Source organism: Mya arenaria, chromosome 4 (genome assembly GCF_026914265.1).
Source record: "Mya arenaria isolate MELC-2E11 chromosome 4, ASM2691426v1".
NCBI lineage: Eukaryota > Metazoa > Mollusca > Bivalvia > Myida > Myidae > Mya > Mya arenaria.
The window spans coordinates 63,126,310-63,144,289 of NC_069125.1; the positions used below are offsets into that span (position 1 = coordinate 63,126,310).

General features: G+C 34.8%; 2 protein-coding genes across 2 annotated transcripts in view; one reads left to right on the forward strand and one right to left on the reverse strand.

The window, feature by feature from the left end:
* LOC128231341 (lysine-specific demethylase 6A-like) overlaps nt 1-337 on the reverse strand; it is a 72,406-nt gene extending 72,069 nt beyond the window's left edge. Inside the window, exon 1 of the mRNA XM_052944022.1 lies at nt 172-337. Coding sequence (XP_052799982.1) covers nt 172-248 — 77 coding nt within the window. The 5' untranslated portion in view covers nt 249-337. The remainder of the gene's footprint in view (nt 1-171) is intronic.
* Nucleotides 338-3,199: 2,862 nt separating this feature from the next.
* On the forward strand, nt 3,200-17,403 carry LOC128232035 (dynein assembly factor with WDR repeat domains 1-like). The gene is made up of 13 exons (XM_052945376.1): nt 3,200-3,290; nt 4,932-5,004; nt 5,440-5,531; nt 6,218-6,270; nt 6,973-7,031; nt 7,558-7,680; nt 10,432-10,531; nt 10,878-10,985; nt 11,320-11,426; nt 11,937-12,058; nt 12,615-12,787; nt 13,531-13,693; nt 14,479-17,403. The coding sequence occupies exons 1-13, from the start codon at nt 3,251-3,253 to the stop codon at nt 14,511-14,513; spliced, it is 1,248 nt and encodes a 415-aa protein (XP_052801336.1). The 5' UTR covers nt 3,200-3,250; the 3' UTR covers nt 14,514-17,403.
* The last annotated feature ends 577 nt before the right edge of the window (nt 17,404-17,980 follow it).

Consider the following 17,980-nt stretch of genomic DNA (forward strand, 5'->3'; position numbering starts at 1 on the left):
CTAGGTAAATATTATCTTACAATAAGAACTAATAATTAAAGACAATAATCGTCTACTAGGATATTCTGATGATTTTTTTGACTCGAAATTGGTTACGTGACAAAAACCACAAAGTTTATTAATTGATTTTTTAGTGTTATTATTTTACATGTCAATGAACACATATTTTACCTGTCAAATTTCAGCAACTGTTGTCTTTCGTCTTGTGTCAACTCTAAAATTTCACTCTCAGAAGCCATTTCTATCATATCTTCTGTAAAATTTTACTATTTGTAATCCAGTAACTTTAAAATTCTTAAATATCCCGATAATTCCCTTTCTCTGAACAGGATGGTAATCCCCACGCTACAGGCTAAAACTTTACGGAAGTAACGGAAATCGATCGTCTTAATAGACATTATCAAGATCACCGAGGCAGTGCTCTCCCTTACAAAGAATATGAGAGATGGGAGAAAGAGCAACTAACGCTGCCATTCATCATCATTTTCATCATCATCATCAGCAGTAGCAGCAGTAGTCATTATCATCATCATCATCATCATCATCATCATCATCATCATCATCATCATCATCATCATCATTATTTCAGTACTGGCTATTTTGTATACCTTGATGGGTCCTGCTTCTTTCTGTCCTATCTCTAGGGTGTTTCAATTAGCTCTTTTATTATCTTTGTAACTGTTGTTAAACACTTGATCTATTGATATCGATGTTATATTTGATGATTTCACGAACTTGGCACCCTTACTTTGTACCGTATCATTTTGATACGGTTACTCAATCGTAACAACTCGGCCATCTCCGGCAAGCTTCGAGATAGCCATATCTTGATACTAGCCGAGGAGTTCCGATTGACGGTTACTGTCAACCTTTTCGTAGGGCTTCCTCAAACAGCTTGCGAACTCAACTGTCGGGCTGACCATACATTTGTGTGCAGTTTCTTTGGTGTTTGTTGAGGCAATGATCAGGTTTTACTGGTCTTTGCTGTAATGGTAGAGATATTCTGGCCCCAGTCTTGAGAACTGTTGATGGTACAGGCCAGGTACAGTGTATTTAACAGAGGTGACTTGTTCTAGAGTGTGGTTGGTTAGTTTGTAATATGAAGCGTATGTGTTTTCTTTTCCATGTGATACCGGACAGTTCATGGTACTCGCTTGGGTGAAAGTAATCTTCCACTTGTGCCCCATAAGGCCAGCTTATCTAACTTATACTTTAAGGTCCAATAAAAACACTTGATTTTCATTCTAAAATAAAGTGCAATGTAGGAAGTTATTGAATATGGTCCCATAGCGTTTAGTAGGTTTGAGCAGTTTGTGTTGGAAGCAACAGCCACGTATAAAGTGGTGCCATCTGCAAATAGTCGTACAGTTGACCCTTGTCCCTCGTGTATGTCATTTATGTAGAACAGAAAAGGCACATTAGTATACATAGTAACATGCACAACTAGTACTAGTACTTAGTACTATAGGAGTATGCTGTGTTGCAATGGAAACTCATATATTTGTTTTACATGCAATGCATCGGAGGTAAACATTGGCATAGGCCTCGCTCATTTACATCACTACTCGACGCATACCTCCAGCACCTATGGTTCTATCGATATTTTCCAAGTGTGCGTACATTTTGACCAAATCATAAAGAAAGGTTTTCAGTTTTGGGTCATTTTCATAGATTTTATCTTTATTGTATTGCCAAAACTCCGAGCTCGTTAAATTAGTCCATCTTTAATAATAAATTGAACAAAAAAACTCTACTCATATTATGTGAAAAAATACGAAGAAATCACAAAACACTTTGCACGTGACAAAGTGGCATGACATTGATGATAAGTAAAAGATCGCCATCATTTAAAAGTACATTCTATGTTTCTAGAGTTCGGCAGTCAGTCAAGGTCTGTGAATAAAACTGGCCTCCTTTTAGTGTTCTAAAACGGTTTCCGATAAAAGCTAAATTATAAAAGGTCTTGGATGTGTGCCGTGATCAGGTACTGGATGTGTGTATTAATAATAGGGGCATTGGCTTCTGTTTTCAACCTTTTGTTTTTCTTGGTCTGTCCATCTTGTGCTTTTGTTAATACTGTTGTATTTTGGCATATATGCTGTTTGTTTCATCTGATCGGGATACATATATATTAAAAAAGCAGAATAAATGCCGCGCATGATGTGCTAACAATCCAAAGCGAGACAAACATGTGTATGTGTGCAATCAAGGTTTGGCAAATTACTTACTTAATTATTTCTGGTAAACGAAGTGAGATTTCTATGTATATTCGTCGACAATGGGGGATTTAAAATACATTGTAGGTAAATGCTCTGAAATACATGATGCCAATTTCCATAAATGACAACCCCTATCTTCAATGTTGTCAAAATGTGTGACACGGTGCACGTCACTCCAATCACCGGAAGACACACACCTTTAGAGCTGGTATCGAGCAGGAATGCTTTTTGTGTTAAATGGTGGTTATATTTGAATCGGATTTCGAAGGCGTTTGATAAAGTATCAATACCATATCTGGATGCCAAGTGATGATTTAGCAATTTGCCTGATTTAAGTAATAGTTACTACAACCGTCTCCGTGGCCTAGTGGTTAAGGCATCCGCCTACGGAACGGGAGGTCGTGGGTTCATCCCTGGCCGCGTCATATCGAAAGACGTTAAAAATTGGTACAAGAAGCTCCCTTGCCTGGCGCTCAGCATTTAAAGGGAAGTGCATGGAAAAGTGGTGTTCTCAGTACTGGTTTAACCCAGGAAAGTTGTACCCCGTGTATCGGTGCTTTACACCGAGCACGTTAAAGAACCAAAGGGTCTCTTCGAAAAAGAGCTAGGGTATCGCACCCGGACTTCCTTGTATCCCACCACTGTCTCTCCAGCTGTCCCTTCAGCTAAAACAAAGGACCCCGATGGAAATAAGCGCTTGCATTTTAACGGGTTATCTTTGACCGCAAGGTGTAAAGAAATACATACATACAACCACTATCCGAGTCACAAACGCGCAGCCATAGTTTTGGTGCATTGCAATCGCGAGGGTATTGAGTGTAGTAACTGTTTTAGAACAACTAGGGGTCGGGCTTACAATAAAAAGTATATCTGTAACACTTTAAGGGCACAGCGGCAATGACAGTAATGCATGGGTGTAGGAGAAGACTGATCGAACGACCATATTCGATAAATTTTAGAGTTATCTAGTCTTGCCGTCTAGGACGCTACGCCATGTTGAATTTTTCCTATGTTTTGTACTAGTCAGCAATATGAAACTTAAACGATTTTTACTGCGTTATTACCCTCCAGGTAAGGTTTAGAATTTTGAACTGGTTTGACAAAGCCTATTGTTTAAAGTTATGTATGTACGATTTATGTTTCTTTCCTGATGAAGCAATAAAACAGCGAAGAAAAATTGAAGTGAAAACTTCTCGAAAATCGTGAAAATCGCAGATTAATCAAGATTAAACAACTTTCAACAAGGCTTGACATGACAAAATTTGCTATATATTTGTTTTCTCTTTTTAACCTTACAAAATGAAAGCAGCCTATCCTAATATGTTTGAACCAAACAGCCCAGATGGACCAGATTGGCAAAACCATACAGCCCAGACTTAAAAGTTAGTGATGATACATGAATGAAACTTTGAAAGAATGGTTCACTGGTCTGAGCTGTATTGGATCAGCCAATATGGAATTAATTTGATCTGCTAATCTTTGGCGATAGGTGTTGATTCTAGGCAGTAGCTACAATGATGAGCGATCAGGGATACTTTTTTATTATTTTGACATTTCTTATCCTCGACTAACCATGTTTCGCGGATGTAAGGAATAAATAAAAAATAATAAAGTTGAGCAAAACAATGAAATAATTTAACTACTTTTGTCAGACATGCCATTTATTTATCCATATTTCCACAAGTATTTAAGAACAAACGGTCAAAAGTTCACGTAAATAATGTCAACAGAGTACAGACACTGAAACTAGGCCGCCATCTTGATTCTAGTACCTTGATTCGCGAGCTCTGACGTAATCTAGGTCAGCACGTTTTAATTAGGCCAACACTATTTTGATCAATTGTTTTTTGAGAAAAACAGTCAAACATATCTTTAAAAATGTTAATTTCAAAATTTCAACTTGTAATAAAAGATTTACAGTATTTTGTAAACATAAAACATTAAATCATGTCAAATTACTCGTAGTGGGGGAAAGTATAATTTAACCCAAAGACAAAACTGTCTCTTTAATTGTATTTTCAGGAACACTGAACATTCTAGATGACTTAAGGACATAAGTGCCTTCCTCTCTGATCATTTTGTACATAAGCATGTTTAAGGGCAGTTGGAAATAAATTATGTACTGCTTTATCACTGCTTAGGGATGCACATAAAACAGAAATTAACACTCACTAATTTCTTTATTTTGGCACTAAGACTATGGGTCATTAAAACACATATTATAAGTTTGCTTTGCCTTCCTACAAGAATTTAGGTCACGTGACCGTCATTGATAAAATGTATACAAAGCAGACAAATAACCAGCAAATTTTTAAGGATGTTATGTGGCAAATATGATTGGTTTCTATGGCAATTAATTTGGCATTAGTAAAACTACGTTGTTTGCAGTGTTAACCATTGTTTCAAGTGAATTTATCTGTTTTAAAGATATTTTTTCGCGAGTTGGAAAGCATCTACTCTTGTAAATAGTTCGTAGTAAAAATGACGTCATAGCTTTGCAGATACGTGCATTTCACGTGATAACCAGGTAAAAACAAAGATGACCGCGAATCAAGGTTGGTCGCGATTTTAGGGACTAGGACGATATATATCGCTGTAATGCTACAACTCTCTACCATTTAACACAGGGCGAAATTATGAGCCTTGACTTTCGCACTTCTGTTATCTTTGATATTTGAACAATAAATAACCTAATTTATTGTTTATTTTCAGGTATAATTCTTGAATATGAGCAGGGAGGACATATGAAAACAAAGTCTATAGACCTTCTAGATCTCAAACCAGAGTGAGTATACCAGAAAAAGAATTTAAAAATTCATTAAAATCATAAAAGTGCTCCATCAAGGAATTGTAAAGGGCAGGGTGATATGTTCAAAAGCTTGAGAGAGCAAGTAGCACAGCACATGAAAATTATATCTTGCATAGTAACATGCATTTTGTAACAATTACAGATCTGAATTATATATATAATGATAGCCTGATTAAATGGTTCCTTTTTAACATTTATATCACTTCTAACTTACTTATCAGAACTGATTTTCATGCAGTCATTGAATACTTTAGTGCAGAACTGATGTTGATGCAGTCATTGAATATTTTAGTACAGAACTGATGTTGATGCTGTCATTGAATACTTTAGTACAGAACTGATGTTGATGCAGTCATTGAATACTTTAGTACAGAACTGATGTTGATGCTATTGTTTATTTCTTCATTTCAGAACTGATGTTGATGCAGTGGTTGATGAAATAGCCAGAAAAGAAGCTCTCATAACAGCTTCAAAAACAGACCAAGTCAGAAAACTTATAGGCCGTATCCTTTGTTAATATCGTCTGAGATCTTCAGCAACAGTATTTCAAAGTTTACATGCATTGTTTTTTAGCTTATCTGTTTTTTGAAAATTTCAAGATATTCAACTGAAACTTAATACACATCTTGTCATCTGGACAACACATATGTAGCACGTTTGTAACAAGTCCCATAACTATGGCTATTATAATTGTCCATTTTATGCCCCTTCTACAACTTTAAACAACAACAACAGGCGAGTGTTGGCAATCACTCTGCCAATGCTCTTGTTAATTTTAGTCAATGAAATGAATGTAATAATTATTTTAAAACTGGATTCAGACATTAAAATTAGACTTTCGGATAAGCAAGCCTGAGTTCCCACACTAGTTCAGGGTTCCAAATAGGAATGGACTGCCAGCCAAAACAGATGGTTCAAATGCCTTTTAGTTTGGTTCATTTTTGTCAAATAATATATATTTTTTCCTTAAAGCATATTTGAATCTCTAGCTGGTCGGCTACTTATGTATTTGGGACAGTTCAACCAAAATATTTTGGTAATCCTAGTGCCTGCCAGCCTTACTATATAAAATCCAGAAATTTAGAAACACCAATTTTTTTATTTTTTTTAAAAGCATTTTACCAGAGCATGTTTTTATGCTAGTTTTGACCATTGTGGAATATCATGTTAGACCTTAACTTGATGACAGGACTTCAAGAGAAGCTAGCCCTCAAAGATGACCACCATTTTTACCTGTTCAAAGTAAGTAGATTTCTGACCTAAGTGTTACTGTTGTATACTTCTTGATCTTCTGTTGAAATTGAAATCTTTTGAAGTAATGTTTTGTAAGGCAAGAGAAATTGTTCTAATATTATTATATTTGATCTATAATAAACAGATATGGTTTTATATTACTCAAAAATAGATATCAATGTAAAATATCATTTATCAAGAGGATGATGTGATCTTGTGGTCAAGGTATGGGTCTTCATTTTGCCATTGAGGAAATATGTTTAAAGCCTCACTATTTAAGGGGCTTTCTTTTGGCCTCTTTGGCTCTTACTATGGATTACAGCAATGTGATTGAGTCACTGGTTTCAACCTTTGGACAGACTTGAGATGATTCAGATTAGATCACAGTAGTCAATTGTATATAAAGCTAATTAAGTTATCCTAAATTTATCGTTTGGCTGATGTGCACAAACAAGCGATTTGATTGGTCAAAAAGTATTTTTGGATAAATATTAACCAGTCGATTAACATTTTGGCTTACTTACCAATTCAAAGCGATAAAACAGTGGTATCTTTTCAATTACCTGCACTCTAATATTTTCCGGGTACTCCAGTACTCTGTGCCAACGAGAGTAACTTACAATAAATTATTATAACTTTTTTCACAATCAATGTGAAATATGAAATGTTTTAACTAAGTTCTTGTGTCACATCTTCATGTTTCCTTTTCAGGTCTTACGAGCTCATATTCTTCCATTAACAAACGTAGCATTCAACAAATCTGGTTCTAGGTAGGTGTTACATAACTACATTTATGTGTAAATCAAACCTAGGGTATAAACGTTTTGAGCGTGATAAAATACCATTTGGGAATAAAATTTACAGACAGAGATTTGAGGCTAAGGAAAACTGCGTATCACATCATTTTTCAGAAAAGGCCAATGATTATTGTTGGAATTTTTTTCCTCGCCTGTGCCTTCCAAAAAGGGAAAGATCCTAGGCAATGGGGAAAAAAACCAAGTCATGCCAAAACAGCTTATATTATAGCAAATATACATGTTTAGAAGCTTTTATGCTTGCACTTGACTGTTGCTGTATTGGATGTTGTCTGGTAAAAACTCAACACAAACTATGCTTGATTTTTCATTCACAGAAACTGTTTACCAAATTGGGTATATATTAGGAATGTTTGGGGAAAAATGAACACTTTCGCAAGGAGAAAACATGTTTAAAAGGCAGTAAATTGCACCAAGAAAAATCATAGAAGAATGAAATGAAAATATAAAAAGTTGTGTAATGGCATGTTTTCCATTTCAGTTTTATCACCGGGAGCTATGACCGCACATGTAAAGTGTGGGACACGGCTTCTGGTGAAGAGCTTCACACCTTGGAAGGCCATAGAAATGTTGTGTACGCCATCGCCTACAATAATCCATATGGGTATGTTTTCAGGGATGATAAAATTCCGGATTAATCCGGAATTCCGGATTTAAGGCCTCACGGATCGATTTTGAGATATATGTAAATCCGTTGAGTTTTTTTCTAGGGAGGGAGGGGTACAGGGAGCGATTCGAGCTATGTTCGAACAATATGGGTACGAAAGGTGAGTTTTCCGGAAGTGTAAATCCGGAAATTAACGAACATAGTCACGTCTTGCCAATCGAGCTATATGATTGGTTAAGATAGCGTCGGGTTATTACGGAAATTACCGATCGGACAAGAAAACAGTATCCGGATGGTTCGTATCCGGATATGACAGACGACGAAGATTAATAAACGAGTATTGGAAAAACACGACCACAACTTCTAAAAACATCGATTCGTCGATTAAAAGGTATATTTGCTATTTAGTTTTAAGAGAAATTGCCGAAACGTTACTTTTAAAGTTAATAGAATGTGTTAAAACTGAGAATGGCTTTTTGCGCATGTACTGATGTAGCAATATTTCGGACATCCCGATTCGGATTTTGTTATAATAAATGATTTTTATTTTACAATTTTTATTTAGCCGATTGAAGTTTACGATGTAAACCGTTTCTTTATTGTTCTCATTATATTTGAAGCATTGTTCTCAATAAGAAGTGGCTGTTGACCATAATGGAAGGTTAAAAAAAAATCACTATCCCCACCCCTGACACATTCAAGGTGGCTGTAACAACCATTAAGCATTCGATAAGCGAGCAGTGTTTTTATCCTTTTACCAGTTCACCAATCACTTTTTATCATGATACTTAAATTGTGTTCTCTTTTATACCCTAGTTCTCAATTTTCTGATGTGATTTGCCTCATCAGTGTTTTATTTTTTTCACTAACAAGCCGGTGCACACCGTTCACGTCAGTAACACTCGGAAGAGGGGTTGACATTAAATTGAGATAGATAGATAGATAAAATTGGGTTGTTTAAAATTTAAAGAAAAAATGAATTAATATTTTGTAGTAGTAATATATATTAAGTAAGAGCAATCAGTTTATTTTCTATTTGAGACAGTTCAACAAATCTTCTTGAGGACCCAGTTTGAGTGAGATTTAATTTCTATAGTTGTAATTTGTATTTCCAGGTATGTTGATGGTTCCAAAAGTCAGGGATGAACAGACACCTCAGCCAGTGCATCCGGTTGTTCCTGTCAATGACCGACAATTCAATTCAGATGCCATGATTCTTGGATTTATGGCTGAACATGACCTTCCATACCCCTGGTAGCACATGTAGTGAGTCTTACTTAAGACACTTGCCAAAGATACAAAAGCTCTCAGCGAATTAAAACTTCAAAGGTGTACAGCATCATATAAGATGACTTCCGGAGAGGCAAGCCATTTCAATGATGAACTTGTTGAGGAGTTAAGTGATATTCGGTGTGTGCTACTGGACACCTGTAACATCATGAGGAGAAAAAATCCGGCTTGGAGACCAGAATACGTCAACTTGTCCCTCACCTCATAGACATTGATGGTGACACAGCCCGCCATGTCCACAACGGTTACCCTGCCAAAGCATTTACAGTCCCATTTGGATATTACTAGGAATTCCGAATAATAATTAGTATAATATATAATAATTAATAATATTATATTCTCATCAAATGTGCAGATAATGGAATAAATATTCTTATATCTGATATATAAAATTTGAATAAATAACACTTTACAATAAACATTTGCAAGTTTGATATTTGATATGTTATTCATTATTATTTATTAAACATCCCACAGTATAGACTATTCATACACAGGCATTTGATCATAGCCAGTTGTGTTTTATGGGAAGTGGACAACTGAACCAAAATGTCAGGTACATGTCTTATGCCTGTGATTTAAGGTAAAAAAGTAAATTTAACTTTGTTCAAAGACAAAGGTGTTTAACTTCACTGCTAAGATTCCTGATAATTGTTCTGATTGCGGAAGTCTCCTGTTGGACATAATTATATCTACCAAACCGAAAGGTGAACTCCTTGAACACTATTCTAAGACAAAAAAGGGTATTAGAAACTCTGAAATACTGAAAGCTTCGGGGGGCTTTGCCCCCCTTGTCCCCCCCACCAGGGCTTTGCCCTGGACCCATCGGGGGCCTTTAGGGGCCCCCTGAACCCCACGCAGACATTTTCAGGATTGGCAACTTGGCCCTGTTATCATCCCTGTGTTTTGTGGAGGTTTTATACTGTATTGAAAATGGGTTAGAACCACTTTACACCCTAGAAAGGCATAGGAGTTTTGTGAATGCTATACTTTAACCGATATGGATACATGCAGGAATAGTATGTATGTAGGACTTTTGTCAAATCAAGTGTTTGCCCCAGTGCTATAAATATTTGATTATGATTTAAAAAAATGATATTGCTAGCAATTAAAAAGATCTTACTTGTGAAGTTAACTAAGTTTAGTATTTAAGCCAAATAATGCTCTCTCTAAATGATATTGTGTACTTTTAAAGTCTTCGTTTTCAAAGCAAATATAACATGTATGTCTTTAGCCTAATGCCATTTTATAGTATCATAAAATTAGGGTACTGGTCTTATTAATCTTTTATGGTTCTTCAGTCATTTGGGATCTATAGGCTTCAAGATAATTCTCAAGGCAAACTTTGAATTGAAAGCATAAGTAAAACCATCATGCATAGGTGAACTTGATTAACATTCATAAATATGTTATAAAATCTGTTAATGATTAAAACCAGCGTGATGTTTTCCATTTCAGAGATAAAATTGCCACTGGTTCATTTGACAAGACATGTAAACTATGGAGTTTTGAGTCGGGAAAATGTTACCACACTTTTAGGGGACACACTGCTGAAATAGTGAGTTTCCAATAAAAAATTCAATAAAAAAATTAGCCGGTTATCGGGTTAGCATTCCTTAAGTTTGTCTCATGTGTATAAATATTGTAATAATTATTAGAACTTGTAGATAACTGTAATGAAGCTCTAATATTATTGAAGTTCTTGCTTGAGTTTTAAGAGTAAAAGAGTAAATGAAGTGTTCTCAACTGATTTCCAATGTGTTTAGTTCAGGAAAATCAACTTAAAATATATATTCTTGTATCACCCCTTTTGAAATAACACACTGAACATTTAACATACATGAAACAATATCATGGCCAAGTCAAAAGGCTAAAAAACCTGTTCATATTGACATAATTTCCAGGTCTGTTTGAGTTTCAACCCACCAAGCACAATGATAGCCACAGGCAGCATGGACACGACAGCCAAACTGTGGGACATCCAGACTGGGCAGGAGGTGGCGTCATTGAATGTGAGTTTGTAGAAATTGTCATATAATTGTGTGACTTCTGACAATGGTTTTTTGCTTGTCAGGCTGTTTAGGAACAAGTCACTGCTGATAGATTTCTTGAAAATCCTGGTAAAGTCACTCGTCGATTTTGAATTCACAATTTTATACTTAATTTTTCAACTCAAATTTGATGATTTCCCTTAATTTTTTTCACTAAACACTCATTCATAAATAGATGAGTACCATGCTAGGTAAAGTCATATCTCTGATACAATCATTTATAGCTTCATACATAATTTTAAAAATGGGTCTAATGCTGAGAATGTGTTTAGATATCACACAATATGTATTGCAGGGCCACAGTGCAGAGATTATCTCACTGTCATTCAATTCCTCCGGCTCCCAGCTAATCACGGGATCCTTTGATCACACAGTCATGGTTTGGGACGTTAATAGTGGAAAGTAAGTGAACAGTCAATTTTTCAGTAAAATTGTTTTGGATAACTCGACAAATTTCCTTCGTTGTTGTTGTTCTTAAGCAATGTTATTGTTTTGCCTAAAATCTTTCATGCATTTGCTTCTAGCCTTTTACTCTACGTATAAATTGAACACTTTATGGATGCTGTGTGATAAAAACTAAAATATGATTAAAGCAGAAGTCCAAACTGTGAAAAAAGTAAACTTTATTATTCTGCCAATGTTTGGCCATGCTGGCATTACAAACAACTGGAAATGACTTCGAGATCCAAAACGTTCAAAATGAAGTTTATAATGATTGGCGTAATTTTTGACATCACAGGATCATCAATAAATTATACATAGCACTTGTAAGCTGCATTCATGCAAAAACCATAATATAGATAGAACATACTGAAATTCATATAAGGTACAAGCTCAGTATAATAATATAATGGAGCAGATTAAAAAAGTGTGGAAAACAACACCCTCAAAATGAGAATATTTATTTTTCAGGCGAATCCACACACTGATAGGACACAAGGCGGAGATCAGCAGTGCCCAGTTTAACTATGACTGTTCACTTATAGCCACCGGCTCCATGGACAAGACCTGTAAAATATGGGAAACCAACCACGGTATGTTGGTTGGTTAAGTGGGATTGGCAGCTTACACTATTAATTACAAATAAGAGTTATAAGTGCTGCATTTTAACCAGGATAAGTTAGTTAAAGAACAGATTGAAATCCCGAAAAATCCACAAGAGATGAATACAATTTCTCAGTTTTAAATGCATTATCAATAACACTTAACATATAATACTTACATAATAAAATAACATATTCCTTCAACTGTTCAATGTTTTGGAAGTTTGTTTTCGTGTTAGTCACGTATGACTCATTTAATTGTATAAAATCCTAAAATCTGTCTTGTCTGATCAATTTCTTAAGAAGTCTTTTTTCCAATCATCATCAAATTTGGTCAGAATGTGGCAATTTGAACTGGTAAGAACTGTCTTTACCGTGTTGGCTCTCTAAATTTGGCTATCTGTATAACAACTTATCACCAAACTTTGTGTCCTAATTTTAGTATGAGCATGTTTTGAGACCGTTGACGCTCTTGTTACATTGGTAACGAGTTTTACTCATGTGCCCACTGCCTATAACTATGTCAGTAATAAGTACCGTGTTTCAGGAACATGTATCGGCACACTGCGGGGTCATGAAGATGAGGTGTTGGACGTATCATTTGACATGACGGGCCAGTACCTGCTTACTGCTTCTGCTGACGGGACGGCCCGGTGTTATAACGCCACCACACACACGCTCATATCCAAGTTTGAAGGGCATGAAGGGGAGATTTCAAAGGTATAAATAAGATGATGAGGTACATAAACTTATGTTTAACCTTTTGGTGTTTCCGTGAAATTTGTTGTTGAAGTTCAGGGATGTGATTTTGTCTGCCGATTTATGTGTATCTAATGGCTACAGGGACAAAACTAAAACAAACCCAGAAAAAAAACTTTTTTTAACTAATTGAAAAGGATGCTGGTTGCTTTTGATTGTAACTTATTTGTTTTTAGTATTGAAGAAAGTTTTTGGATTTGAGGCCCAGCAGAGGCACGTTCTCATTTTATTCCAACATAAGACTCCACAGTGAATCATAGTGTAGCTTATGAATATACAACAAGACAGTGGTATCAGATCCTTATAAATATCTTTTAGTTTAAACCTTTTTATTCAACACGGCTGTGAAGAAAGTCATATTAACTTATGCTAAGTCACTTTCGTTGGCACAATGTTTTGCAAGAGTATGGTGTTGTGTTGTGTTTGAAAGTGGAGAATACCCACTTGTTCAGCTTGGTGACTACCAACCAAACTCAAAGCTACCCAGGCGGAGAATCAAAAGACTAGAACGCCTTTGTGAGAAGCAAATGCTCTAACCGGACAACCATAGGTTTAAATACCAACACATCTGTTGGTGAGATCAAAATTATAAAAATTGATAGTGAGTTTCATACATAAAGCTTATGAATATAGAACAATAAAGATGTATCAAATCCTCCCAAATATCTTTTGAGCATCATAGTATCTGTTTTTTTCCCTTTCAGATAACATTCAACCCCCAAGGGACTTCAGTACTGACAGCGAGTTCCGACAAGACGGCCCGATTATGGGATCCAGAAAATGGGGAATGCAAACAGATACTTGAGGGACATACGGATGAAATATTCAGCTGTGCTTTCAACTATGAGGGGAACACCATTATTACTGGTAGAGGATTATTATTGAGGGCATTTTATTTTCCTGGGGCTATGTATTTCTTGTATAGTTGTTTTCGTCTTGAGTTTTTCACGAAAACAAGGATCAGAATTGTTAAATCCTTAGTGTTGCTGGTGTTATCCTCATCGGAATGCAAAACTTTATCCTTGCTGGTTATTCAAATGAAACTTAGTACATAGTTTCAATATGACAATACAAAGATGTATAGCTATTGTATAATTTTTTTGTAGTTGGTATTGTCAGCATTAAAAACCTAACCATGGCCCATTACAGCAAAACCCTTCAGTCTGGCTTAAATGATTTTATGCTCCTTTTTTACCGAAAAACATCTGTTGGATTTTTATGTCTGGGTGCAGCACACATGTTATTGAAAAGTTTGTTTATTTTTGGCAGTTTTTTGTTCACTTTCGAGGCCTTTTGGAATTTCAATGAGCAGACCATTTCCTACTTTCATATTTATAGACACATATTTTGAAAAAATACCTGAAAATTAGGCTGTTGAAAATTAGTCATTAATATATGATATATAAACATGAGTGGTCAAATTGAGCACCAGCCCGAATGCCGTGTACTGGTAAAGTGCTTTTTGGGCTTGCTCAAATTCTTGGATTCATATAGCATATATATGTATATGTTTTATGTCAAAAATAAAGAATTCAAGCTTGTTCATGCAAGTCTACTTTCGTTGACTGTTGAAAATATTGGGCAAATTTTGAATCAACACTATGTTAACCTTCGTTAATTGCGTGGTCAACACTATATTACTTTGTTTTCAGGTAGTAAAGATAACACCTGTCGAATCTGGAGATGAGGTTAAACATTGTTACCTCCCTTAGTCTTAAATTTTCCACTTGCAATGGAACAGCGACGAGAGATCTGAGAGGGACGATTGATGGTGTATATTCATCTTTTGTTTCCAGTGTTGAACTTGTGTGACATTTATTAGCAATGAAATAAACAACTATTAAATAATTTATCAAAACGTTTATATTAAAATAATGAATTGTCAATAACAATGAAAATATGACATTTTCTGTTATTACCAGAACACAAATGTTTAAAAAATTTGCATTTTAAACTTTTTTCCCTTGGACCAAAAATTATTTGTTATAAAACGTGTTCAGTGGGCATTGTATAAAACATATTGCTTCTTCATGTTTCATCATTTTCTGACATTGTGCTGGTGGAGAAGGCTTTCTATGCTTTGTCAAGTATTTTAGTTTCCATCAAAATACAAACAATAATTTGACTATGCCTAATATTGTACAATATTTCTTTAAATTTTGTCTGTAATAGAAACAGCTTATTTTGTTAAGACAACTCTTTTACAAAGGATCAGGTTTTGTGTTATACATGTAATGTTTGTTTAATTTCATATTTCTGATTATTCATTTGAATATTCATTTGGATTATAATCAATTTAGTTTATTATATTTATTACTTATTATATTTTAGAATTTACTTTTTGGTTATATATTATTTTTTTTCAATAAAACAATTATACATATAAGTCATTTCTGAAGCCTTTATCAAATTGATTACATACTTAAATCAGATTTCGCCCTCGATAATACCCGTGATTATTGTGTTCGTCCAGGATAATCATATGACTAGTAAAACACTCTATTGGTTTAACAGTTAGGAGTATTTTTATCATGGTTGTTCCGAGTCATGTCAATCGAGAAGAATTAAACTGTTTGTACATGAATTGCATTTGTTGCTTTTAAAAGTATTATTTACATTTTCAAACATTCCACATTCAATGTGATACTGACCTATGTCTAGTTTGCCGTCCAATTATATTTCAAGAGTTTTACTGCTGTATTTAAGGTTGTGCTTGTTGTTGTGAATATGTTATAGAATTCCATTATATTTACATACTGGTTTATATCTATTTATGCTGTAACATACTATGTGTATAAAACATCTTTTCTGTGAACATGTTACAAGTGACTCAATTTGCTTTGTCAAAATGCCGACTTCTCTCAAAATCATGATGAAATGTTTATTTATTTATTTAATCGTATGGAGTATAGTCAGGCCATTGATTGTATGGAGTATAGTTGGGTCATTGATTGTATGGAGTACCCTAAACTTGGGCCATTGATCGTATGGAGTATAGATCGGTCATTGATCATATGGAGCATAGTCCGGTCATTTTATCAACCCTAGTACCATATGATCGTGTTATTTTAAAGATATTTCTGAGAACAGTCAAACCACACAAAGTTCCGCCACTGAGATTGTTTAAACGGAGGTCAGTTATATGTCTTAACAGCCATCACACACCACCAGTAGTTATTCTATTCATTTTGATACTTACAACTTTTTGTAGAAAATTAAGGTAAATTGTATTTGATTTTGCAAGTACCAGTAAAAATTTTGAGAAACTTGCTTGATATATTCAATTGAATTTCTTGATTGTATGATATTTTGTGCAATTGTTGATCAGATGACTGCTTTGCCGTGATAGTGTTTAAGTTTTTAAATCAGTTGATGGTATTATATTAATACAATCTTTTCATGATCATATTAAAAAAATAGTCGGCCATGGCTTCAATTTGTTGAACTGGTTTAAAAGTGGTCAGAATATTGTATATTGCATTAGGACAATTTATTAGACAGGATTAGAATAACATGTATGTCTTTGTTTGCTAAGGCCGTTTCAAATTAAATTTATGTCTAGCATCCAGTACTTATTTTAAACCCCCTTTCTGCTTGGCAGAAAACAAAACAAAGCATCATAGTAAAAAACAGTTTATTTTTTTAAACAATATTATATATACATATTCCCACCCAAAACATATTGTATACATCTGCAGATCAATACATATATACACATGTAAAAAGTGGACTGCTTCCCAAGAATATTTTTTTTTTTTTTTGGAAACAAATGGATATACATCTGCAGGTTCATTTCTTAGCATAATCATTGTGGCATGGCCTATCAGTTAATCATTCCAACACTTCTTAACATAGCTTGCTTTTGATAATGATCGTCAAAACCAAGATAACTACGTATCAGGAAACAAGATGAACCTACCAAGACGTATTCATTAAGTTAATACTTTAAAATAAAAGGATGTGTGGTATCTCATAATGAGATTTCAATACAACTAACTGGTCAGCTATGAGCTCTAAGGCCACACTTAATAAATAGTTTGTTTGGTGTTAATCCAACCCACCCATAAAAATACCCCCACCTGAAAAATGGGGGGAAGATAGATATATCCTTGTGCATCCGTCAATGTGTGATTCGGTCGGAACATGTGTCACTCAAAACTCCATCTATTTCACATAGAGTCAAGAAACCTTGGTTGAAGGTTATTTAGGTGATGAAGATTTGCTCCTGAGGTTTCATTTCCCGCTGCACTTGGTGAAACCAGAGTTATGGCCCTTGAATTTTATTTTATTTTTCAATTTTCCTTATAGAACTAATGTGATTAGGAAGTAAAAAACACACACACACACACACAAAATCTACCTACCCACACCATGAAATGTTGGAAAGGCACTGCCAAACAAACTATTAATTTAATTGTGGCCTTCCCAAGATATTTTTACGCTTTCATGATTTATAATGTACCCTGTGGCCTTCTTCCAAATGTTGCTGATGTCTTTTGTACTTAGTACTACTGGTTGTTCTCTGAGTATTTTGTCTCGTGTATTTATTTCTTGATTTGTAATAAAAGTTTGTTCAAGCTGAGTTGTGTTTATCTTAACCTAGAGTTGTATGCAGTAACCAAGTTAGATTTAACTTAATTTCAAGTGCGGAATCCCAAGTTTTTGATTGGACTGGAAAAATAACTGACTGTTGGTCTGAATGGAATCCATGAGGCATGGATAAGGATTAGTATAAGAATTATATAGAATAACCCCATGTATCTATTGCAAGTTTCATATTAAGTTGGAATAGTACCAGTACATGATATGACTTTTTACCTATGGGCATTGCAGTATTTCATATACATTTATAGTTTTTTATATATGAGAAATTGTGTTGTATGATAAACAAAAATGAGCTTTAAATGACAGATTTGTGCAAGCAAACCTTTGTCAAACAAGGGCCATAGGGCAACAGTATTAAGCCGGAGTTATGGTCCTTGTGTGTATTGTCTATGAAAACTTGTGTAACAAATTACCTTTATAAATAGCTTACATGTAGATTTTTTTGCTCAATTTCACTGTAGCATATATTCTTAGCTATTTTGATTGTTTCCCTTAAATGTGACCATGGCCTATTGATTTGTCTCACCATGGTCAACATAGAATGAACAT